The 25,978-nt window shown below is 47.1% G+C and overlaps 1 protein-coding gene across 1 annotated transcript in view; it reads left to right on the forward strand.

Moving 5' to 3' along the window:
- The window catches only part of LOC147121682 (putative voltage-dependent R-type calcium channel subunit alpha-1E), a 1,254,166-nt gene that overhangs the window by 346,903 nt on the left and 881,285 nt on the right, over window positions 1-25,978 (forward strand). The window contains exons 21-23 of the mRNA XM_085977984.1: window positions 948-1,056; window positions 15,814-15,943; window positions 16,935-16,994. Coding sequence (XP_085834110.1) covers window positions 948-1,056; window positions 15,814-15,943; window positions 16,935-16,994 — 299 coding nt within the window. The remainder of the gene's footprint in view (window positions 1-947; window positions 1,057-15,813; window positions 15,944-16,934; window positions 16,995-25,978) is intronic.

Raw genomic sequence — 25,978 nt, forward strand, 5'->3', positions numbered from 1 at the left:
CCGTGGCCAGTTTTCACCTTTCTAGCCTGAATGGGATCCGTTGTCAGCCTTTTTCTTACTACTGTTCGGACCTCGAGAATTACGAATAAGCATAACAATGACAGATAAATATGTGATCAATAAAATTGGTCTTTATTCACACTATAGTTCAAAATTCAAGTGTACATCGCAATGAATATGCTTTCAATTTACCATACATACAAGTATTTCCCCGCACCGTATAGCTAAAAGTACTTAAAAGCATCCCTGCAATTTATGCTAATTCCTGGCGATTCATATCCCAAGTCAACCGTACATAAAAGTACCCTTTAACAATATCTAAGCTCTACGTCCGACTTTCATACATACTCCTTTGTCTCTGGGTGATCGGCCCAGAAAAGTCGTAAGCCGCAAACAGACTGGCCAGCTTTCTTTGTTCCTCTGTTCTTCCTCCTTCTTTCTGAATTTCCCCCCTCTGGGTTATCTCTTTATAAGGCCTTTCTGCCGGTCCCCCTCGTATATCACCATCTGCCATTCCTCTGATAGGTCAGTTTCACTCCAAACCTTCCCTGATTGGTGTTCCTTCTGCATGACACCTTAATGTTGCTATGATGTGTGTGGGGGCGGGACTTCCTCTTTAACCCATGTTTCTCCTTCCTGTCCATGTGGTCTTACAAACAAATGACCACATCAGGCAAATTACCCCCTGCTGACTTCCGCCATTTTGTGTCTTCACAAACAAAGGAGCACATGCTGACTTCCTACATTGTGTGTTCCATCACCATTTCACAATTCATTCTGAACTTCGATTTCCACATGGTAGCAGCAGTTTTATTACGGTTCTTAGAATCTTACATCGTAGAGACCAGGGATACAACCTGACACCTTTTGGAGACTCAGTGGATAAACTAACTGAGCCATTTCTGGAGCCGAGCCTGACTGTTCCATTTGATTTCCTTCTTTTTCAGGAAACAGTGTGAGTATGTGCAGCAGCAGCAACTCCGTGAAGGATGAGGAGAAGAAACCCAAGACAATTGTACCGTACAGCTCCATGTTCCTTTTCAGCACTACCAACCCGTAAGTCACACATGTTCCTGTTAGGTTGCCGACCCTCCTAGATTGTCCTGGAGCCACCAGGAATTAAAGATTAATCTCCTGGGCACTGCCACAAGCAAAAAAACCTGGGAGAAAAATCATAGGGCTGTTAAAAAATGAGTGGCCTGGATTTTCCGGGGCCTATGACCGTGTATGCACTGCGTATGTGTGAAAACCCGGAACTTGCGATCTGTCAAGTTTCAGATCAACAGATCCACCGCATCCCTGGGAACTGGACATTTGCTGATGGAGAGTTGAGCTATTTGCCCAACTACTGCCCAGTGAATGCCCATGAAACCCTTGCACCTGGTAAAAGCCGGCATAAGGCCTTCTTTTACCAGCGTAAGAGTTTAAATAAATATTAAAGTGTGGCGGAGCCACTGAATGACTGACTCTGGGCAACTGTACATAATTCCCTTTAACGATGTTCTAACACCAGCCTAAGCCTGTACCATTGTGTTAGACATTACTTTGTTTTGTATATAGTGATTGTATGCACGGGGCGTGGCCCCTTTAAGAGCACGGGAAAACGCGGGCAAACGCGATGACGTCACGTCGCAAACCACGTGACTGCCCAGGCAGTCCTCGTGGAATCTCCATCTTGTTAAGACCTGTTTTCGTGGTTCTCCTGTATCGATCTCATGAAACTGTTTGAACTCGTTTAGTCTTACATTAAAGACCTGTTTGATTGATCTCCTGAGTCGACCTCAGTTATTAGTTAGGAATTCGTCAATTCCTACAAAAGTAATTTTTAAAGAACTATTTAAACATAAAGAACTTTAAAATTAGTTATATGTTATTTTTAGCCCCTTAAAGCATTTCAATTTATTTTTCAAAAAATTACTTTTTTGTTTTAAATGTTTAATTTAATTGTATTTTAATTAGCTTTGAACATGTAATGGTTTATTTTTAATTACCTGGTGTGTAATTGTTTTTTAGGGGATTCCTATTCATGCTTACGGGGATTCTGTACGTAAATGGAATCCCCACAAGCAGAATGGGGATCTCCCTTTTTGATTGGTTGGCCTGGCCCACGTGATCCCAGGGGTGCTTGTGAACCACATGCATCCCTCGAATAAGTGTGCCTTTACGCATGTGTACGCGTAGAGTCCCAGGAGCGTGACTGTATGAACCTCTGGGGCCATCAGGTAGGTTCATACTTTTCTTGCAGATCGGAGGCATTCCGATCACAAATTCAGGCCCAGTCTGCTTCATATCTTAGTTCCAAAAATATTGGAGAAGGACAAAAAAAAAGACTGTTTGACCGGGCAGCCCAGTTGGAGCTGGGAGGTCATGTGATGAAACCTCCAGAATACGCCCAACCAGAGTTGACGACCCTAATTCCTGTATAGGTCCTTTAGAAGTGATGATGGGAGATGGGTACACATCCACTCGACAGCCTCGGGGGTGAAGTGTTCCCCTACCTCTCTCTGCTCCAGGAAGGACTCCGCCTGGGAATGAACGTGCACCTCCTACCTTGGTGAGCAAGGTGTTGGAGCAGGTACATCACCAGCCGTGGGGAAGCGATGGTTTTGACTCCCTGGGGGTTCTTTTGAAAGTGTGGTTTCAGCTTGCAATTTTGGGGCTAGTTGATGATTACCATGATTTAAACGAGCCTGGAGGCGCAAAAACGGACACCTGCACATTTAGCACTCAAGAACTGATTGGAAGCAATCTTCCTTGAGCTGAGTGGGTGAGTGCAGGCTAAACCCCACACCGCTGCTGATAGCAGAAAGATTTAAGTTTCACAAAAGGAACCAGCATAAAGATGAAAGTAATGCTGAGTATTTAACGGAACTGCACAAGCTATCGAAACACTGCCAGTTTGGAACGGGACTAGCAGATACTTTAAGGGACAAGTTTGTGTGTGGGCTTCAAAGTGAAGGAATCCAGAAACGGCTTCTATCAGAAAAGGATCTTACGCTGGACAAGGCTTTCAGCATTGCAGTATCACACGAAGCAGCAGCACGGGACGCTGCAGAGATACAACGGAGACCGCAAGAATATGGCACAAATGAAATGTCATACGGAACAGTGAAGTGCTATCGCTGCGGCAGAACAACACACGACCATAATGATTGCTGGTTCAAGGACAAAGTGTGTAGACAGTGTGGAAAAGTAGGACACATAGCAAGAGTCTGCAGGTCGGGAAAGAAAACCAGCAGCAAGAAATCTCCACAGGAAAATTACAAGAAGGTACATAAGGTGACGGAGAGTAGTTCAGACTCCGGAAGCAAGGAGCTGGGTTGTCTGAAACTACATAATGTGATCAAAATGGAGGATCACCAAACTACCTGGGTCACGCTCAAGATAGCAGGAGTCCAAGTGAAAATGGAATTGGACACAGGACCAGCCTTAACAGTCATAAACCGAAGGGACTACAAGCGGCTATTCTCACATATTCCCTTGAGAGATACAGAGATCGTCTTGAAGACGTACATGGGGCAAAAAAGTCTATCCCAAAGGAAAAATAAGGGTGAACGTTATATATAACGGCAAGGAAACACCAAAAATGGACCTATATGTATTGCCAGATGGAGGACCACCACTACTAGGACGTGAATGGATCTGGAAGATACAGCTAGATTGGCATTCCATACAAGCACTGACTCTAGATGACGACGTCACACCTGGACGACTGTCAAAAATGCTAACTGACGCACAAGAAGTGTTCCAGCAGGGACTCGGAACACTAAAAGGCATAACAGCGACGATCAAAATAGAGGAAAATGCAAGCCCAAAGTTTTTTACGGCGATCCGCCCAGCCGTCGAAGCAGAGCTGGAAGGTTTGGAACGTTCAGGAGTACTGTCCAAAGTGGACTGGAGCGAGTGGGCTACACCCATCGTTCCTGTAATGAAGAGGTCGTTTAGTAATACGCCTGGGGAACCAAAGAAGATTCGCATCTGTTGGGACTTTAAGGTGACAGTGAACCCAGTCCTTCACACTGTACAATGTCCACTTCTGCGGATTGAAGATATTTTCGCCTCGCTATCTGGAGGGAAACACTTCACTAAGATTGATCTGGCCCAGGCGTACCTGCAAATGGAGGTAGAACAAGCCTCGAAACAGTACCTCACGATCAACACTCATAAAGGTCTCTACCAATACAACTGGCTGGTGTTTGGGGTGGCATCAGCTCCGGCTATTTGGCGAAGGGCAATGGAACAAGTCCTGCAAGGGGTTCCAGGGACCCAGTGTTATTTGGACGACATCCTGGTCACGGGCGAAAATGACAGTGATCACCTCGCCAACCTGGAGCAGGTGCTCACTAGATTGAAGGAATATGGGCTCCGAGCTAATTGCCACAAATGCGAGTTTTTCCAGAAGCGGATCTCGTATTGTGGCCACGTTATTGATAAAGAGGGGTTACATAAGTCCCCTGAAAAGATTGAGGCAGTAGTCAAGGCTCCAGCACCGGAAAATGTGTCACAACTGAGGTCGTTCCTTGGGCTGGTGAACTACTGCCATAAGTTCTTGCCGAATTTGTCTACCGTACTACACCAACTGAACACCCTACTGCAAACGGGGGTACCATGGAAGTGGAGTGACGAATGTAAACGAGCTTTCCAGAAGAGCAAAGCATTGATCACATCAAAAGAGGTGTTGGCTCATTTCAACCCAGCACTACCAATTCGGTTGGCGTGTGATGCATCACCCTATGGCATTGGAGCGGTGCTGTCGCACAAATTCCCGGACGGCTCGGAGAGGCCAGTAGCCTTTGCGTCTCGGTCACTAACCTCAGCCGAGCGTAACTACGCCCAGATTGACGGGGAGGCCCTCAGCCTAGTGTGGGGAGTGAAAAAGTTCAATCACTATCTGCACGGGCAGAAGTTCACCTTGCTGACTGACCACCAACCACTTGTCTCCATCTTTAATCCAAAGAAGGGCGTTCCGGTGATGACTGCGCAACGGTTACAAAGATGGCCCCTTTTTCTAGGGACGCACCAATATAAAATCGAGTATAAGGGCACGAAACAGCATGGAAACGCTGATGGGCTATCACGCCTGCCACTGCCTACTGCGGAGGAAGCACCAGCAGTGGATCCTGTCGAAATATTTCATTCGACTATAATTGAGTGCTGGTATAGAGAAGGAGACCCGAAATGACCCGACACTGTCTCGGGTATATGATTTGACGGTGAAGGGATGGCCAGCACATGGCGACTCACTGTTGCCAGCATTTTCATCCAGAAGAGAACAGCTGTCAGTATGCCAGGGGACCTTGATGTGTGGATCCCGAGTGGTAATTCCACCCAAGTTAAGGGAGAGAGTGCTCAATGAGCTTCACGAAGGTCATCTGGGAGGGGTGAAAATGAAAAGCCTTGCTAGGGCTTATGTGTGGTGGCCGGGGATCGATCAGCAAATCGAGGACCTGACAAAGAGCTGCTCAGGATGCCAGAAGGTCCAAAATGCACCACCACATGCCCCTCTACACCCATGGGAGTGGCCCTCATCTCCATGGCAACGGGTGCATATTGATTTTGCTGGTCCATTCATGGACTCAATGTTTTTAATAGCTGTGGATGCGCACTCGAAATGGCATAAGGTGATCAAAATGTCCTCCACCACCACAGAGAAAACTATTGCAGTCCTACAGACCATTTTTGCCAGGAACGGCTTGCCAGAGCAGATTTGCTCTGATAACGGACCACAGTTTGTGTCCAAAGAGTTTCGAAGATTTATGAAAAGGAATGGGGTAAGGCATTACACATCCGCCCCGTATCATCCAGCCACAAATGGATTGGCTGAGAGGTTCGTACAAACCTTTAAAAAAGCAGTAAAGGCCATGTGCGATGATGACATTCCACTGCAGCATAAGGCAGCACAGTGGCATAGTGGTTAGCACTGTTGCCTCACAGCGCCAGGGACCCGGGTTCGAATCCGGCCTCAGGTGACTGTCTGTGTGGAGTTTGCACATTCACAGAATCACAGAAACCCCACAGTGCAGATAGAGGCCATTTCGGCCCATCGAGCCTGCACCGACACATATCCCACCCGATCCCCGTAACCCCTACACCAACACATATCCCACCCTATCCCTGTAACCCCACGTATTTAATCCCCCTAACACTAAGGGTCAATTTATCATAGCCAATCAACTTAACCCGCACATCTTTGGACTGTGGGAGGAAACCGGAGCACCCGGAGAAAACCCACGCAAACACGTGTTTGCGTGGGTTTCCTCCGGGTGCTCCGGTTTCCTCCCACAGTCCAAAGATGTGCGGGTTAGGTTGATTGGCTATGATAAATTGACCCTTAGTGTTAGGGGGATTAAATACGTGGGGTTACAGGGATAGGGTGGGATATGTGTTGGTGTAGGGGTTACGGGGATCGGGTGGGATATGTGTCGGTGCAGGCTCGATGGGCCGAAATGGCCTCTATCTGCACTGTGTGGGTTTCTGTGATTCTGCGAAGGTGGACAATTTCCTGTTAGCCTACAGAAATGCGACACATGTAGTCACCAACCAGGCCCCGGCCATGATGTTCTTTAACCGAAGGTTGAGATCTCGTCTGGATTTGCTCAGACCAAATGTACGAAGAGATGTTGAGAGTTAGCAATTCCAGCACATCAATGAGAAGCCGACAAGGAGCTTCAATGTAGGGCAACCAGTCTTGGCCCGCGACTACCGAACAGAGAAATGGCAACCAGGAACGATATGCACACGGCAGGTGCCACTAATGTGGATGTTGGGGAGAACATTGTGAAATGCCATGCTGATCAGATCCTAGAGTTACAGGAACGAGTCAACCCCATGTCTCGGCCATACATACCTGGTGAGGAACCCGACGTACAGGTCGCATCTACCTCAGAAACAATAGCATTGGAAGCTGATGAATCAACTGACGACAGGGTGCTAGAATCGCCTCCACACCAAGAGTGAGACACTCGGGAAAGGCATTATCCAGAAAGAATCAGGAAGCCTCCGCAAAGACTGAATTTATAAATAGACTATTTTCAGCTAATGTTGCATGTTAAAAGTGTTAATTGTAATTAGTTTGATATTTAATTGTTAAATGAGTGTTATGGTACTGTTAATCTAAAAGGGGAGGAATTGTAATGTATATACCTTTAAGGAGAGAACTACTTTTTACAGCTCCTGTATACTGTAGTACCGGCAGTGACCACACCTGTATATAAACCCTGAGTAGTGATCTGTACAGTTAGTTCTAGAGTAACCCTCATTCAGTAATACTGTACTGTTTCTCCTGCAGTCTGTGTCTTATTATACACAGACACAACAGGTTGCACTTCGTAGAAGTACCAGAGTAGGTAAGAGCACTTGTAGGATAGCCACTAAGGATAAGCACTAGGGTGAATAGTTTAATATTTGTTAGTTGTGTCATGTTCCCATTGTTTGTTTTTGCTGTAGATAAAGACTGATTACGGTAATTGGGTAATGGTAGAATTGGTTGTCTTTTTTATTGTGTTTTTCATGGGGAAGGGGTTGAAAGGATTAAGTACAGATGGTGGACTTCTTAATGGAGCCTCAATCGTGGAATATAAGACATGTGGCAACAGTGTTCCGAAATCTGATGGTGATCACCAGATTGTGGCGCATGCAGCAAGTCACTACGAAACTGGAAACCTTCCCAGCCGAGTACTGCAGGGCACCTCCTGACCTTCAAGGCATCTAAACCTTTGCTTCAGGTCCCCAATTGTCTGCTCAATGATATTCCTCGTGGCTGAGTGGCTCTCATTGTGTGAGTGCTCAGCTGGTGTCTAGGGGTTTCTCAGGGGAATCATGAGCCATGGCATCAGAGGGTATCCTTTGCCAGCAGGTAGCTAGCCATGCACATTGCGTTGGGTCTCTAAGATCTGCGAATGGATGACTGTCTCATTATAAATGCAGCTCCTTAGATAGCAAGCATTAACCTGCATGATGCATTGCCGGTGGCCGCAGAGAAGCTGCACATTGAGGGAATGGAATCCCTTCCTGTTCCTGTTCCTGAACACTTCCGAGTTTAAATGGGGGTCTCGCATGGCACATGTGTGCAGACAATGGCTTCCGTGGACCACAGGGAATCCCACATTCCTGTCGAATGCTAGAGCTCTCTGTCTCTGGTCTTCTCTGGCAATAGTGAATGATATATAGTCATTCCTCAGAGCGTAGAGAGCCGCAGAGACCTCCCTTATGCAGTAGTGCACAGCGGATTGTGAGATGTGACTGATATCACCTGTGGCAGCCTGGAAGGTTCCAGTAGAATAAAAATTAAGTGCTCCTGTGACCTTGACTGCCATAGTGCAATGCAGTCCTGGCTGTGCTGCGAGGTCCAGGTCTTTGTTCTATGAGGCCACAGCAATCTGTAATGACTTCCTTGGTAAAGTGCAGCCTCCGCATGCACTGGACTTGAGTTATGTGAATGTAGAAGCTGTAGTGTATGTACCCGTCTATCTTTAAGGGAACTATTGAATGTAACCGTTCACCTTTAAGGGAACTACTTTAGGTGTGGCACTATTTGTTTGGCTTCTGTATACTGTAATACCGATAGTGACCACACCAGTATATAAGTGTTGTGCCAGGAGTTATTGGGCAGATTCGCCCGGACCTTCGAATAGTAAAGACCTGTTTTGTTTGTTACTTCTGAAGTCTGTGTATTTATTAACTGCACATCCCACAGACTTTACAGTGGCGACGAGTCCGATCGTACCCTGCGGCAAGATTACCAAAGCAAGAAGAGCGTCGAAGAGAGGCAACCGCCCTCGTCGTGCTGCTGGAAGAAAACACGAGGCTGCAGCAGGAGAAAGGTGGAAGACTTTAGCAACAAAAGCTTCCATTAGCAACAGGCACTGACTACCCTTCTACCACGGTGCGGAGTGAGCCGATCAGCAGGGAACAAGGCGGCCGAAGAGACTGTGAGTAGGGGAAGGTGTATAAGTATCTGGAGGATAAGGGCAGAGCACTCGACCTCGGTCGAGGGGGAGCTGTGCCGGCCAAAAGTCGGGTCCAACGGCGTCGGGTGACAGCCGGACCGTGATCGGCGGGAAAAATCAGGGCAGCGACCGCAGCCACGAAGCGCTGAGCCTGCGAGTAGGCGCGGGAAGAGAAACCCAGCCGCAGCTGGGGAGGGAAACACCGGTCTGCGAGAGGGCTGGGGAGGCGAACGGGAACCGTGCGGGTGAGAGCCTGCGAGGAGCCAGTCCAGCGGCTGAGCTGTTCTCCACCAACGGGGTACTCAGAGCCGGCAAAACCGAACGTGCGGGAGTGGGTGAGAGACACAGCCGAAAACGGGGTGAGAGACTGCGCGAGAGCCAGTCCAGCGGCTGAACTGTTCTCCACCAACGGGGTACCCAGGGCCGGTAGCACCGAACGTGCGGGTGAGAGAGCGACAGAGCCGGGTACGGAGAGAGAGACAGCGCGAGAGCCAGTCCAGCGGCTAAACTGTCCTCCGTTAACGGGGTGTACCCAGCGCCGGTTGGGCCGTGCGGGCGGGAGGAACAGACATAGCCGAGTAAGGGGAGCTGTGCGGAAGCCAGCCAGCGGCTGAACCTGTCCGCTGTGGGGGAAGCGTACCCCTTCCACCGGGAAGAAACGCGGGAAGCCGCCATTAGGCGGAGAAGACGCCAGAAGCGGGAAACCGCCATTGAAGTGGGCGGGGCGAGAAAGGAAGAGCGGGAAACCGCCATTTTCGCGGGAAAACCGCCATCTTGATTGACATACCGCCATTGAAGTGGGCGGGGAGAGAAGGAAAGAGCGGGAAACCGCCGATTTCGCGGGAAAACCGCCATCTTAGAAACAAACAAATAAATAAGAATACTTAAAGAAATACTGGTGCTGCTCCCAAGGGAAGAAAAATGCCTAAGCGAGGGAATATTAACGACTTTAATTTGGAAATAGAAGACTGGGCCACGTACGTGGAACGCATAGAGATCTATTGCGAAGCCAACAAAATAGAGGAAGACGACAAGGCGATAACATTGCTAAACTCGACGGGGGCAAAAACATATGGGCTCTTGAAGCATCTAATAGCACCAAATAAACCAGCGGATCAGACCTTCGAAGAGATTGTGGCTGTGCTGAAGGACCATTTGAACCCCACACCGCTGATGCTGGCTGAACGATTCAAATTCTACGCAAGAACGCAGAAGAAAGACAAAAGCAATGCGGAATACTTGGTCGAACTGCGTAGGCTAGCGAAATACTGCCAGTTTGGAGGGAATCTGACAGAAGCGCTGCGGGACAAGTTCGTATGTGGATTGTCCAAAGAAGGGACGCAGAAGCGACTACTGGAAGAGAACGACCTCACACTGGACAGGGCTGTCCTTATAGCTGCATCGCACGAAGCCGCAGCGAAAGGAACGGCGGAAATGCGACTAAAGGCGGCGGCACTTGGGGTGGACCAAATTACTTCAAGCACAACAAAATGCTACCGTTGTGGGAAGACCACGCATGACCAGAATCAATGCTGGTTTAAGAACCAAGAGTGTAGGAAATGTGGCAAACTGGGTCACATCGCGAAGGTATGCCGGTCCGGGAAAAAGACCAATAATCAAAGGAAGCCACCACAAGAAAAGTACAACAAGGTACACAAGGTGGCTGAGAAGAGTTCAGACGAACAGAATTCAGACTCAGACCCAAACAACCAGGAGCTGGGTAGGCTGAGAATCCACAATGTGGGTAAAGAAACGGATCTACAGGCCATCTGGGTCATACTAAAAATAGCTGGAGTCCAAGTAAGAATGGAGCTGGACACTGGATCAGCTCTATCAGTCATCAACCAAAGGGACTACCACCGGCTATTCTCTCACATACCTTTAAGAAATACCAAGTTCGTATTACAGACATACACGGGGCATAACGTATACCCCGTGGGGAAAATAAGAGTCAAGGTGAGAGATAGGGGTAAAGAACACCCAAGAATGAACTTGTACATATTACCTGAGGGAGGACCACCACTTCTAGGACGGGAGTGGATTAAGAAAATAGACATGGAATGGCATTACCTAAAAGCCATAATGAGGGAGGACTCGGTGCAAGTTATTAGCTCAGATTCTGAAATGGATGATGATAAGACCAAGTCGAATATGGAAGACAAGGCTAAAAGGGACTTGCCGACGATGGGAAAGAAAACGAAGACATGCAGAAGGACTTATGGTACCAAGAAGAATAAAGCTGCAGAGCAGAACTCCAGGTTGACAGAGAATTCTGAGCCTGTTCAAGCAAAGGATTCATCCATGACGGAAGAACACCGAGCTCGGACGCAAACTTATGTCAAAGTACGACAACAATTAGAACAGTTGAGTGACCGTCTCGTACAAGAGATGAAAAATATGGAATGGTTCTGGGACACCGAATGGGAGAACCTGGAAAGACTACAGAGACAGCTAGCTCAAGCAGAGAGCGACCATAGAGCCATCGTGGTCAAATACCAATCACATTCCCCTGATGCTGTTCAGGAACTAGAATATTTACAGAATGAACCAAAGGAAGAGGAATCTTCAGGGAGCCAGGATTTTATTCCAGTTCTTCTTTACGACTCCTTACAAGCAGAGTGTGAGAAGTTGAAAGAACAGTATGAACAGGCCCAGGCTACAATTCTGGAGGGGGTTAACTCGGCAGCCTCCGAAAAGCTAGTTTCAGTAGAAGCATATGAACAACTAAAGGTTGAACATGAGCAAGAAGTCCAAAGGCTGCAGGAAATTCTTGATGAGCTCAAGGCCAAGACAGACTCATCGGTAGGAGATCCATCCATAGATGAGAAATTAGAGGTGAAAATCATGGCAGAACATGAAAGACAGGATGTCCAAGAACTTATAAAAACATTGAAGGACACCCAAGACAAATATGAGGCGGCAATGACCGAGGTTCAACAACTTGAAGAACAGATTCAACTGGGAATCCTTTCAGTGGAAGAACAGGACACTGTAAGAATGGTCCCTGAACATGAACTAGAGAGCATCAGGGCGCAACTTTTCCGAGCGCTGAAAGCCAAAGTTCAAGAGGAACGTAAGGTGGAAGTATTGGAGAAAGAGGTGGAGGAAATGGAGAAGACTCTGATCCACCGTGTTCCCAGGGAAGAGTTAACGGTCAGCCAACTCCTTCATATGCTGAAGGACAAGACTCTGCAAGGGGAACAATCTGAACACGAGCTTCAATCTTCAGGGGGAACGAGTTCGGAGCTCTCAAAAGTCACGGAGATAGCTGAGGTGGCAACACAAATTTTACAAGGATGCCAAAAGTACGTTGAATCACGTCAAAGTGAACAGAAGAATGTGGAAACCGTTACTTCAGTTGAAGGGTTAAATAGCCTGATAACGCAATTACCGATGGAAAGGAAGGTATTGAACTCACAAATGAGGTCCGTCGTGAAGGAATGGCAGATAACCCAGGAAGAGCGGGATGAATATGAATGCATGAAGAAGGCTTTTCAAGAGAGATGTTTAGGGAAGGAACCACCGTCAGCTAATGTCCAGACGGGTGAGGAGGAAGAAGAAGTCTCTCTCGCTGGCCTAACTCAGGACGAACCCGAATATTACCATGACCTGTTGAGTGACACTGAATATTACGAGGATGTGGTCTGCCCAGCTTGTGATGAGAACTCTCAAAGTGCTGAAATCCGGAGGAAGCACTTAAGGTCTAAGGAACATAGAGAGTTGGTGGCGCTACAGCTGGCAGCCGAGAAAGGAGCTCCGAGAGTTTCAAAAAGGCAGAAAAGAAAAAGAAGAAGCAGAAGATAATAACTGTCTAAAATATTAGCACTTCTACCATTCCAGGCGGGACATTACGAAAGGAGCTAAATTAGTTGAAAAACTGGAAAATGTCAAGACAGCCAGTTGGTTGTAAAAGTCCGCACTGCTGGTTCAACAGGACGAAGGTTCAAGCTGTTACGTCAAGAAAAAGGCTATGGAGGAGTCACGCTAGCCAGGTAATCCGGCTACACCAAAGAAATGTTGTTCGGAACGAGTCAAGATCAGAGACTGAATCTATGAACTGTTTCCGCAGAGACTGAACCTGTGAACTGTTTCCACCGAGATTATATTTGTAAATTGTTTTATATGACATTGACTCCACCGAGATTATATCTGTAATTTGTTTTATAGGAAGTTGAAGATATGTATGTTTAACGGGGACTCTAAGTAATAAGCTAAAAAGGGAGGATTGTAGTGTATGTACCCGTCTACCTTTAAGGGAACTATTGAATGTAACCGTTCACCTTTAAGGGAACTACTTTAGGTGTGGCACTATTTGTTTGGCTTCTGTATACTGTAATACCGATAGTGACCACACCAGTATATAAGTGTTGTGCCAGGAGTTATTGGGCAGGTTCGCCCGGACCTTCGAATAGTAAAGACCTGTTTTGTTTGTTACTTCTGAAGTCTGTGTATTTATTAACTGCACAACCCACAGACTTTACAGAAGCAGTGCTCTCCGAAGACTCTGGGTTGACGGGGCCTCCTGCTGGGAGCCCTCCACGCCCTCCTTTCCTCTCTCCTGCAGCAGCTGGTGCTGCTCTGCCTGGCCTTATCTCCTCTTCCTATTCCTCCTTCACACCAAAGGTGCCCCTTGCAAGATGCCGTGATCAAGCACTCCCTTTCTCCTGGTGACTCCTATAAGGTAGAGTAGCACAGCACTTACACTTTTTCGGAGAAGTCCTGAGAATTTCCAGGAAAAATATTGATCAAGTGTTGGTGAAGTCTTAACAAAGTGTCTCGGAAAGCCTCCTGGTGTTTCTGAAAAGTCCTCTTCAAACACACTGTAGTCAGTTGATCTCAATCAGCAAGTGAACAGTGAAAGCTGAGCATGGCTTTAAGTAGCACTCAAAATCCTCAGCAACAACTTGTTTACTCCCAATCAGCTGGTCGCTGTTAGTAGAGGGTGTTAAATGAAGCGTTACCCACCAAAATGCCATGCAGCCTCTATAATGAGCGATAGCAGGCAATTTAATTTCTACGATTCTATGGCATCTTGTGCTAACCATGGGCTAAACCCACGTTGCAGCTTAAGACCCCATCTTGGACACCTTGGAGACTCTTTATCGCCTAAAGTATCTGAGGAAAATCGCGCCACCTTTATCCAGCAGTGGAAGCAACTGCGGTGGGTGTGCGCCCTCTCCTGGGCCACTCACATTGGAGCTTCTGCTGGCCAGTGAGATTCCGCCATGATGGAGGAGAGTTGACGGGAGAGTCGTTGACTGATTGGTGAAGATGCCATGTTCATTAGATGGAGAGATTTAAAGGCGGGCTGGCAGGCTGCAACTGCTGTCCATAACTGGCGTCGTGGGCTGATGGTGTCAAACACGGCTATGTCAGCAGTGGCTCAGTGGGTAGGACTCGTGCCTCTGAATCAGAAAGTCGTGGGTTCAAGCCACACACGAGACTTGAGCACATAATTCAGACTGACACTCCAGAATACTGAGGGAGGGGCAGTACTGAGGGAGTGCTGCACTGTTGGAGGGGCAGTATTGAGGGAGTGCTGCACTGTCGGCGAGGCAGTACTAAGGGAATGCTGCACTGTTGGAGGGACAGTACTGAGGGAGTGCTGCACTGTCGGAGTGGCAGTACTGAAGGAGTGCTGCTCTGTCGGAGGGACATTACTGAGGGAGTGCTACTCTGTCGGAGGGGCAGTACTAAGGGAATGCTGCACTGTTGGAGGAACAGTACTGAGGGAGTGCTGCACTGTCGGAGTGGCAGTACTGAGGGAGTGCTGCTCTGTCGGAGGGGCAGTACTGAGGGAGTGCTGCACTGTTGGAGGTGCCGCCTTTTGGATGAGATGTTAAAACGGGGCCACGTCTGCTCTCGCAGGTAGATGTAAAAGATCCCGTGGCAATATTCAAAGAAGAGCAGGGGAGTTCTTCTCCGTGTCCTGGGCCAATATTTACCCCCCAACCAGCATCAATAAAACAGATTATCTGGTCGTCATCCCATTGCTGTTTGTGGGACTCCAGTTTCTGTCTTTTGTGTCGGGCAGTCACCCTGAATCCTGTGGAGTGCTGACTGCTCTGTTCCTTCTCGTGTTGAAGATCCCTGCTTTTGCCTGTTTTCCTTGGAACAGAGGAGGCTGAGGGGAGACCTTGTTGAGGTGTATAAAATTATGAGGGGCAGAGATAAAGTGGATAGAAACAACCTATTTCCCTTAGCAGAGGGGTCAAAAATCAGAGGGCACAGATTTAAAGCAACTGGTGGAAGGTTTAGAGGGGATTTGAGGGGAAATTTCTTCACCCAGAGGGTTGTGGGGATCTTGACCTCACTGCCTGAAAGGGTGGTAGAGGCAGAAACCCTAACCACATCTAAAAAGTACTTGGATGTGCATTGGGATGCTGTAACCTGCAGGACTATGGACCTAGAGCTGGGAAGTGGGATTAGGCTGGATAGCTCTTTGTTGGCTGGCACAGATACGATGTGCCAAAATGGATTCCTTCCGTGCTGTAACTTTCTATGATTCAATGAAGGGCCTGGAGTCTGCACACTGACACCAAACAGGGCTCATTGAGTGATTGCACTGCACTGTCAGGTGACATGGCATGATTTCCTCTGGTGGGGGAGCCCAGAACAAGGGTGCATAACAAAATTAGAGCTAGGCCATTCAGGGTTGATGCCAGGAAGCACTTCTTCACAAAAAGTAGTGGGGGGCATCACGCCGACGTTGGACTTCCAAGGCCGGCCTGGTGCAATTTTCAGTCAGTTCTGTAACTGAGTGAGCAGCCCGCCACCCCACTTTTGGGTGGGTGGCTGTTTCAATTTGTGGGAGTCCAGAAGCGGCATCTCTGTAGTGATCATTACTTCCTCTTTGGCTCGGCAGGTTGCGCAGGGCATGTCACTTCGTTGTCAACCTGCGGTACTTCGAGATGTGCATCCTGCTGGTGATCGCGGCCAGCAGTATAGCTTTGGCGGCGGAGGATCCCATCAACAAAGACTCGGAGAGAAATCAGGTAAGGCTCTGGCGACCGTTACAGGGTGGGAACCCCGAGCTGACGGGGACGGCGCTGTCTCCACCAAGGGGGGGCGCTGCTTGGGTCCTGGGCACCTCTAGGATTGTCCAGCATTATCCTGGAGCCTCGAGGAACTAAAGATTAAACTCCAGGTCACTGCTGCGAGCAAAGACCCAGGAGAAAAATCATAGGGGCAATAAATTTAAAAAAACATTCTTTCAACATTTTTGTTTATTAGTTATAAAAATACTGAATATTGATTCCACTGTCTCAGCCAATGATTTGGTGATGGGGCAGGACTAGAGGTTTTCGTTTACTCATAAACTACAGTAAATAGAGTCTGTTCCTACAGGAGAGTGTATAACTATAACAAAATGCTGAGAGTGGAGAATAGTTACATACAAATGATGTGCGGAAAATCAATCCCAGCCTCTTACAGCAGTTCCATGTGTGTGTGTCACGTCTCCCGTTCCCCTCAGTGTTGAATGGTTTCCGCCTGTCGTCTCCTGTATTAAGTCAGCGTTTCAGCCTGCATGCTGGGATGGTGTCAGGCATACCTCTGCCAGTTAGGAAGAGGAGGTGCGAAGGCTTGTACTACAGGTATCTCTGGGGAACGGTTCGAGAGCAGCAGAGTCCAGGTTGGGGCCTGGTGACCACACCCTCTCTTGACCCAAACACAAAAAGAAAATACTGCAGATGCTGGAAATCTGAAATAAAAACAGAAAATGCTGGCGACACTCAGCAGGTCAGGCAGCATCTGTGAAGAGAGAAACAGAGTTAACGTTTCAGGTCGATGACCTTTCGCCAGTTCTGACGAAAGGTCATCGACCTGAAATGTTAACTCTGTTTCTCTCCTCTCTTGACCCAATGTGTGGGGAGAAGGGGAAGGGAGGGACCTAAAAGGAGAAACATAAAAAGAGCCTCTGATAAAGTGAGTATCTGGTGTGTTTTGTAACGATGTGTCCTCCTTCTCTGTCTCTCTCTTTCTCAGGTGCTCAGGTACTTCGACTACGTGTTCACTGGAGTCTTCACCTTCGAAATGGTGATAAAGGTAAAACATTTCATTACTAAACTCTTATCTCAACTCCCCCTTGCCCAGTCATGCCTACCTACATCCACAACGCTTCTTGACGCCCTGTGCAAAATTAACAAATCCCACCTTCCTGGCCGTAACAGCCTCCTTTTCACCAGGACGTCCTGTCTCATAGAAACATAGAAAAATAGGAGCAGGATTAGGCCATTCGGCCCTTCTAGCCTGCTCCGCCATTCAATATGATCATGGCTGATCCTCTATCTCAATACCATATTCCTGCTCTCTCCCCTTACCCCTTGATGCCTTTTGTGTCTAGAAATCTATCTATCTCCTTCTTAAATATATTCAGTGACTTGGCCTCCACAGCCTTCTGTGGTAGAGAATTCCACAGATATACCACTCTCTGAGTGAAGAAATTTCTCCTCATCTCAGTCCTAAATGTCCTTCTCAGTCCTAAATGTCCTCAGTCCTAGGTGTCTCTCTACGCCTCCATCTCTCACCAGGACATCCAGTCCCTCTTCACCTCCACCCCCCAGCAGGACATCCAGTCCCTCTACACCTCCATCCCTCATCAGGACATCCAGTCCCTCTTCACCTCCACCCCCCAGCAGGACATCCAGTCCCTCTACACCTCCATCCCTCACCAGGACGTCCAGTCCCTCTACACCACCATCCCTCACCAGGCCATCCAGTCCCTCTACACCTCCACCCCCCAGCAGGACATCCAGTCTCTCTACACCACCATCCCTCACCAGGACATCCAGTCCCTCTTCACCTCCACCCCCCAGCAGGACATCCAGTCCCTCTACACCTCCATCCCTCACCAGGACATCCAGTCCCTCTACACCTCCATCCCTCACCAGGACGTCCAGTCCCTCTACACCACCATCCCTCACCAGGCCATCCAGTCCCTCTACACCTCCACCCCCCAGCAGGACATCCAGTCTCTACACCACCATCCCTCACCAGGACATCCAGTCCCTCTTCACCTCCACCCCCCAGCAGGACATCCAGTCCCTCTACACCTCCATCCCTCACCAGGACATCCAGTCCCTCTACACCTCCATCCCTCACCAGGACATCCAGTCCCTCTACACCTCCATCCCTCACCAGGACATCCAGTCCCTCTACACCTCCATCCCTCACCAGGACATCCAGTCCCTCTTCACCTCCACCCCCCAGCAGGACATCCAGTCTCTCTACACCACCATCCCTCACCAGGACATCCAGTCCCTCTTCACCTCCACCCCCCAGCAGGACATCCAGTCTCTCTACACCACCATCCCTCACCAGGACACCCAGTCCCTCTTCACCTCCATCCCTCACCAGGCCATCCAGTCCCTCTACACCTCCATCCCTCACCAGGACATCCAGTCCCTCTACACCTCCATCCCTCACCAGGACATCCAGTCCCTCTTCACCTCCATCCCTCACCAGGCCATCCAGTCCCTCTACACCTCCATCCCTCACCAGGACATCCAGTCCCTCTTCACCTCCATCCCTCACCAGGCCATCCAGTCCCTCTTCACCTCCATCCCTCACCAGGCCATCCAGTCCCTCTACACCGCCATCCCTCACCAGGACCTCCAGTCCCTCTTCACCTCCATCCCTCACCAGGCCATCCAGTCCCTCTTCACCTCCATCCCTCACCAGGCCATCCAGTCCCTCTACACCTCCATCCCTCACCAGGACATCCAGTCCCTCTTCACCTCCATCCCTCACCAGGCCATCCAGTCCCTCTTCACCTCCATCCCTCACCAGGCCATCCAGTCCCTCTACACCTCCATCCCTCACCAGGACCTCCAGTCCCTCTACACCTCCATCCCTCACCAGGACATCCAGTCCCTCTTCACCTCCATCCCTCACCAGGCCATCCAGTCCCTCTACACCTCCATCCCTCACCAGGACATCCAGTCCCTCTTCACCTCCATCCCTCACCAGGCCATCCAGTCCCTCTTCACCTCCATCCCTCACCAGGCCATCCAGTCCCTCTACACCTCCATCCCTCACCAGGACCTCCAGTCCCTCTACAGCACCATCCCTCACCAGGATGTCCAGTCCCTCTACACCACCATCCCTCACCATGGACCTTCAGTCCCTCTACACCTCCATCCCCTCCATGGATGGTCTGCCGACTCTACGCTTCTCCCTTTAACAGCAGTCCAACCAGGTGTCAGCTTGGCACAGTTGGTAGCACTTATTGCCTCTGAGTCAGAAGGTTGTTCGTTCGAGTCACACTCCAGAGACTTAAGAACATAAGAAATAGGAGCTGGAGTAGGCTATTTGGCCCCTCGAGTCTGCTCCGCCATTCAATAAGATCATGGCTGATTTGATTTTGGCCTCAACTCCACTTTCCCACCTGGTCCCCATAACCCTTGACACCCTTGTAGCTCAAATATCTGTCTCTCTCCACCTTGAATATATTCACTGACTCCGTCTCCACAGCTCTCTGTGGTAGAGAATTCCAAAGATTCACGACCCTCTGAGAGAAGAAATTCCTCCTCATCTCCATCTTAAATGGGTGACCTCTTATCCTGAAACTGTGCCCCCTAGTTCTAGATTCCCCCACGAGGGGAAACATCCTCTCAGCATCTACCCTGTTAAGCCCCTTCAGAATCTTATATGTTTCAATAAGATCACTTCTCGTTCTTCTAAATTCCAATGAGTATAGGCCCAACTTGCTCAACCTTTCCTCATAAGAAAACCCTTTCATCTCAGGAATCAACCTAATGAGCCTTCTCTGAACTGCCTCCAATGCAAGTATCTCCCTCCTTAAATAAGGAGAACAAAACTGTATGCAGTACTCCAGGTGTGGTCTTACCACTGCCCTGTACAGTTGTAGCAAGACTTCCCTACTTTTATACAGGCCAACATTCCATTTCCCTTCCTGATTACTTGCTGTACCTGCATGCTAACTTTGTGTGTTTCATGTACGAGGACACCCAGATCCTTCTGTACCACAGCATTCTGTGGTCTCTCTCCATTCAAATAATCTTCCTACCAAAGTGGATAACCTCACATTTTACCACATAATATTCCATTTGCCAAATTATTGCCCACTCACTCAACCTATCTATATCCCTTTACAGACTCTTTGTGTCCTCCTCACACCTATCTTTGTATCATCAGCAAATTTGGCTACAGTACACTCAGTCCCTTTATCCAAGTCATTAATATAGATTGTAAATAGTTGAGGCCCCAGCACTGATCCCTGTGGCACTCCAGTAGTTACAGTTTGCCAACCTGAAAATGACCCATTTATCCCGACTCTCTGTTTTCTGTCAGATAGCCAATCCTCTAGCCATGCTAATGTATTACCCCCAACCCCATGAGCTCTTATCTTGTGCAGTAACCTTTTTATGTGGCACCTTATCGAATGCCTTTTGGAAATCCAAATACACCACATTCACTGGTTCCCCTTGATCCACCCTGCTTGTTACATCCTCAAAGAACTCTCATAAATTTGTCTAACATGATTTTCCTTTCATGAAACCATGTTGACTCTGCTTGATCGTATTATGATTTTCTAAATGTCCTGCTACTACTCCATTAGGCTAACTCTTCTATAGTTTCCTGCTTTCTGTCTCCCTCATTTCTTGAATAGGGGCATTACATTCGCAGTTTTCCAATCCGCTGGGACCTTTCCAGAATCTAGGGAATTTTATAAGTTTACAATTAATGCATCCACTATCTCTGCAGCCACTTCTTTTAAGACCCTAGGATGCAGGTCATCAGGTCCAGGGGACTTGTCAGCCTTTAGTCCCATCAGTTTGCCTAGTGATTGTTTTAAGTTCCTCTCTCCCTTTTGCACCTTGATTATCTACTATTATTGGGATGCTTTTAGTGTCTTCTACGATGAGGACAGATACAAAATATTTGCTCAAAGTCTCTGCCATTTCCCTGTTTCCTATTATTAATTCCCCAGTCTCATCCTCTAAGGGACCAATGCTTACTTTAGCTACTCTCTTCCTTTTTATATACTTGTAGAAGCTCTTAATGCTTGTTTTTATATTTCTTGCTAGTTTACTCTCATAATCTATTTTCTCCCTCTTTATTATTTTTTTAGTCATCCTTTGCTGGTTTCTAAAAATTTCCCAATCTTCTGACCTACCACTAATCTTCGCAACATTGTATGCCTTTTCTTTCAATTTGATACCATCCTTAACTTCATTAGTTAGCCACGGATGGTTCATTCTTCTCATCGAGTCTTCCTTTCTCACAGCAGTATATCTTTGTTGAGATTTATGAAATATCTCCTTAAATGTCTGTCACTGCTTATCTACTGTCTTACCTTTTAATCTATTTTCCCAGTCCACTTTAACTCTGTCTTCATACTTTTGTAATTGCCTTTATTTAAGTTCAAGACACTTGTTTCAGACCCAGGTTTCTCACCCTCAAACTGAATGTAAAATTCGACATGCTATGATCACTCTTCCCTAGAGGATCCTTTACTATGAGGTCATTCATTAATCCTGTCTCATTACACATTACCAGACCTAAAATAGCCTGTTCCCTGGTTGGTTCCACAACGTATTGTTCTAAGAAACCATTCTGAATACGCTCTATGAACTCATCCTCAGGGCTACCTTTGCCAATTTGATTTGTCCAATCTATATGAAGATTAAAATCGTCCATGCAGTACCTTTCTTCCAAGCCCCTGTTATTTCTTGATTTACACTCTGTCCTACAGTGTAGCTACTGTTAGGGGGCCTATAGACTACTCCCACCAGTGACTTCTTTCCCTTTCCTATTTCTTATCTCCACCCAAACTGATTCTACATCTTGTACTTCCGAGCCAAGATCATTTCTCCCTACTGTACTGATCTCATCCTTTATTAAAAGAGCTACCCCACCTCCTTTTCCTTTCTGTCTATCCTTCCAAAATGTCAAATACCCCATAATATTCAGTTCCCAGCCTTGGTCACCTTGCAACCACATCTCTCTAACGGCTATCAGATCATACCCATTTATTTCTATTTGTGCCGTCAGTTTATCTATCTTGTTACGAATGATGCATGCATTCAGATAAAGAGCCTTAAATTTTGTCTTTTTACCATTTTTCCATACTCTGACCCTATTTGCTGGTGCACTCTTATGTTTGTACGCTCTGTCCCTTCCTGTCGCACTCTGGTTATCATTACCCCTCTCGCTACCCTACACTATTGCCTTGTCCTTTCTCTTTAACTTTCTAAATTACCCCTCACCTGAACTCTCCCCTTCACTATTTAGTTTAAAGCCCTATCTACAGTCCTAGTTATTCGATTTGCCAAGACGCTGGTCCCAGCATGGTTCAAGTGAAGCCCGTCCTAACGGAACAACTCCCCCTTTCCCCAGTGCTGGTGCCAGTCCTCATGAATCGAAACCCATTTCTCCCACAACAATCTTTGAGCCACGCATTCAACTCTCTGATCTTATTGACCCTATGCCAATTTGCTCATGGCTCAGGTAGTAATCCAGAGATTATTACCTTTATGGTTCTGCTTTTTAATTTAGCCCCTAGCTGCTCGTACTCCCTCAGCAGAAACTCTTACCTATGTCATTGGTACCTACGTAGACCACGACAATAGGACCCTCCCCTTCCCACTCCAAGTTCCTCACCAGCCCCGAGGAAATGTCCTTAACCCAGACAACACAGCCTTCGGGACTCACGCTCTCGGCTGCAGAACAGTATCTATCCCCCGAACTATACTGTCCCCTACCACTACTACATTCCTTTTTACTCCCCCAACTTGAATGGCCCCCTGTACCACAGTGCTGTGGTCAGTTTGCTCATCCTCCCTGTAGTACCTGCCCTCATCCACACAGGCTGCAAGAACCTTGTACCTGTTGGACAAGTGTAGGAGCTGAGGCTCCTCCAATGCTACCTTCTGGATCTCCATACCTGCCTCACTCGTAGTCACACCCTCCTGTCCCTGACCACGGTGCAAATTTGAAGTATTTAACCTAAGGGGTGTGACTGCCTCCTGGAACAAAGTGTCCTGGTAACCCTGCCCCTCCCTGATGCATCGCAGTGTCTGAAATTCGGACTCGAGCTCATCAACTCTGAGCCGAACCACAAAGGTCACAATCTCTGGATTATTACCGGAGCCACGAGCAAATTGGCATGGGGTCAATAGGATCAGGGAAATTAATGAGTGGCTCAAAGATTGTTGTGGGAGAAATGGGTTTCGATTCGTGGGGCACTGGCACCATTACTGGGGAAAGAGAGAGCTGTTCTGTTGGGATGAACTACACCTGAACTATGCTGGGACCAGAGTTCTAGCGAATTTAATAACTAGGGAGGTAGATAGGGCTTTAAACTAAATAAGAGGGGGGGAGGGGAGGGTCGCGGTGGAGAGAAATCTAGAATGCTGAAGAGAAAAGACAATGAAGCAGTGCAGGAAAGTGATTGGGGTAAGGATAACCAGATTGTGTCGGGAAGGGAGCGAGCATACAAACAAAGGAGTGCCCTAACACATAGGGTCCGGGTAAGAAAAAATGGTAATAAGACAAAAGGGCCATAGTACAAAAAAATGTTAAGATGTCTAAAAATGTTAAAAAGACAAATCTAAAGGCACTGTATCTGAATTCACGAAGCATTCATAATAAGGTAGACGAATTAACAGCACAAATAGATGTAAATGGATACGATATAATTGCGATTACGGAGACATGGCTGCAAGGTGACCAAGGCTGGGAGCTGAATATCCAAGGATATTCGATATTTAGGAAGGACAGGTGAAAAGACAAAGGAGGTAGGGTGGCCTTGTTAGCAAAGGGTGAAATCAGAGCAATAGAGAGAAAGGATATTGGCTCAGAAAATCAAGATGTCGAATCAGTCTGGGTGGAGCTAAGAAGCACCAAGGGGCAGAAAACATTGGTGGGAGTTGTCTATAGGCCTCCAAACAGTCGTGGTAATGTAGGGGATGGAATCAAACAGGAAATTAGAGATGCATGTAACAAGGGTACTACAGTAATCATGGGTGACTTTAATCTACATATAGACTGGCCAAACCAAATTAGCAATAATACTGTGGAGGATGAATTCCTGGAGTGTGTACGAGATGGCTTTTTAGACCAGTATGTTGAGTAGCCAACTAGGGAACAGGCTATCCTAGATTGGGTATTATGCAATGAGAAGGGGTTAATTAATAATCATGTTATGCGGGGTTCTTTAGGGAAGAGTGATCATAACATGATATAATTCATTAAAATGGAAAGTGAAGAAGTCCAATCCTAAACTAGGGTCCTAAATCTAAACAAAGGAAACTACGATGGTATGAAGAGTGAGTTGGCTGTGATAGATTGGGGAGCTTCATTAAAAGGCATGACGGTGGATAGGTAATGGCTAACATTTAAGGAATGAATGCATGAATTGCAACAGTTATACATTCCTTTCTGGTGCAAAAACACAAAAGGAAAAGCGGCCCAACCATGGCTAACAAAAGAAATTAAGGATAGTATTAGATACAAAGAGGAGTCATATAAAGTTGCCAGAAAAAGTAGCAAGCCTGAAGATTGGGAGCAGTTTAGAGTTCAGCAAAAAAGAACCAAGGGATTGATTAAGAGGGGAAAATAGAGTATGAGAGTAAACTTGCAAGGAACATAAAAGCGGATTGTAAAAGCTTCTGCAAGTATGTAAAAAGAAAAAGTTTAGTGAAGACAAATACAGTCAGAAACAAGAGAATTTATAATGGGGAACAAGGAAATGGCTGAGCAATTAAACAAATACTTTGGTTCTGCCTTCACAGAAGAGGACACAAATAACTTCCCAGAAATTCTAGGGAACCAAGGGTCTAGTGAGAAGGAGCAATTAAAGGAAATTAGTATTAGTAAAAAAAATAGTGCTGGAGAACTTAATGCGACTGAAAGCTGATAAATCCCCAGGGCCTGATAATCTGCATCCTAGAGTACTAAAAGAGGTAGCCATGGAAATAGTGGATACATTGGTTGTCATCTTCCAAAATTCTATAGATTATGGAACAGTTCCTGCAGATTGGAGGGTGGCAAATGTAACCCCACTATTTAAAAAAGGAGGGAGAGAGAAAACGGGGAACTACAGACCGATTAGCCTAACATCAGTAGTAGGAAAAATGCTAGAGTCTATTATAAAGGATGTGATAACAGGACACTTAGAAAATATCAACGGAATTAGACAAAGTCAACATGGATTTATGAAAGGGAAATCATGTTTGACAAACCTACTGGAGTTTTTTGAGGATGTAACTGGTAGAATAGATAAGGGACAACCAGCGGATGTGGTGTATTTGGATTTTCAGAAGGCCTTTGATAAAGTCCCACTTATGTTTGCAAAATTAAAGCACATGGAATTGGGGGTAATATACTGCCATGGATTGAAAATTGGTTAACAGACAGGAAACAGAGAGTAGGAATAAATGGGTCTTTTTCGGGGTGGCAGGCGGTGACCGCAGGGATCGGTGCTTGGGCCCCAGCTATTCACAATATATATCAATGATTTGGATGAGGGAACCAAATGTAATATTTCCAAGTTTGCTGATGACATGAAATTAGGTGGGATTGTGAGTTGTGAGGAGGATGCAAAGAGGCTTCAAGGCGATTTAGACAAGTTGAGTAAGGGGGCAAATACATGGCAGATGCAGTATAACATGGATAAATGTGAAGTTATCCACTTCAGTAGGAAAAACAGGAAGGTAGAGTATTATTGAAATGATGATAGATTGGGAAATGCTGATGTACAAAGGGACCTGGGTGACCTTGTATACCAGTCACTGAAAGCAAACATGCAGGTGCAGCAAACAGTTAGGAAGGCAAAAAGAAAATACTGCAGATGCTGGAAATCTGAAATAAAAACAGAAAATGCTGGAAATACTCAGCAGGTCAGGTAGCACCTGTGAAGAGAGATCTGAAATAAAATTGTATGTCGGCCTTCATTGCAAGAGGATTTGAGTACAGGAGCAAGGATGGCTTACTACAGTTGTACAGGGCATTGGTGAGACCACACCTGGAGTACTGTGTGCAGTTTTGCTCTCCTTACCTAAGAA

Source organism: Somniosus microcephalus, chromosome 3 (assembly GCF_052327205.1).
Source record: "Somniosus microcephalus isolate GS21.2 chromosome 3, FLI_Smic_1.0, whole genome shotgun sequence".
Taxonomy (NCBI): Eukaryota; Metazoa; Chordata; class Chondrichthyes; order Squaliformes; family Somniosidae; genus Somniosus; species Somniosus microcephalus.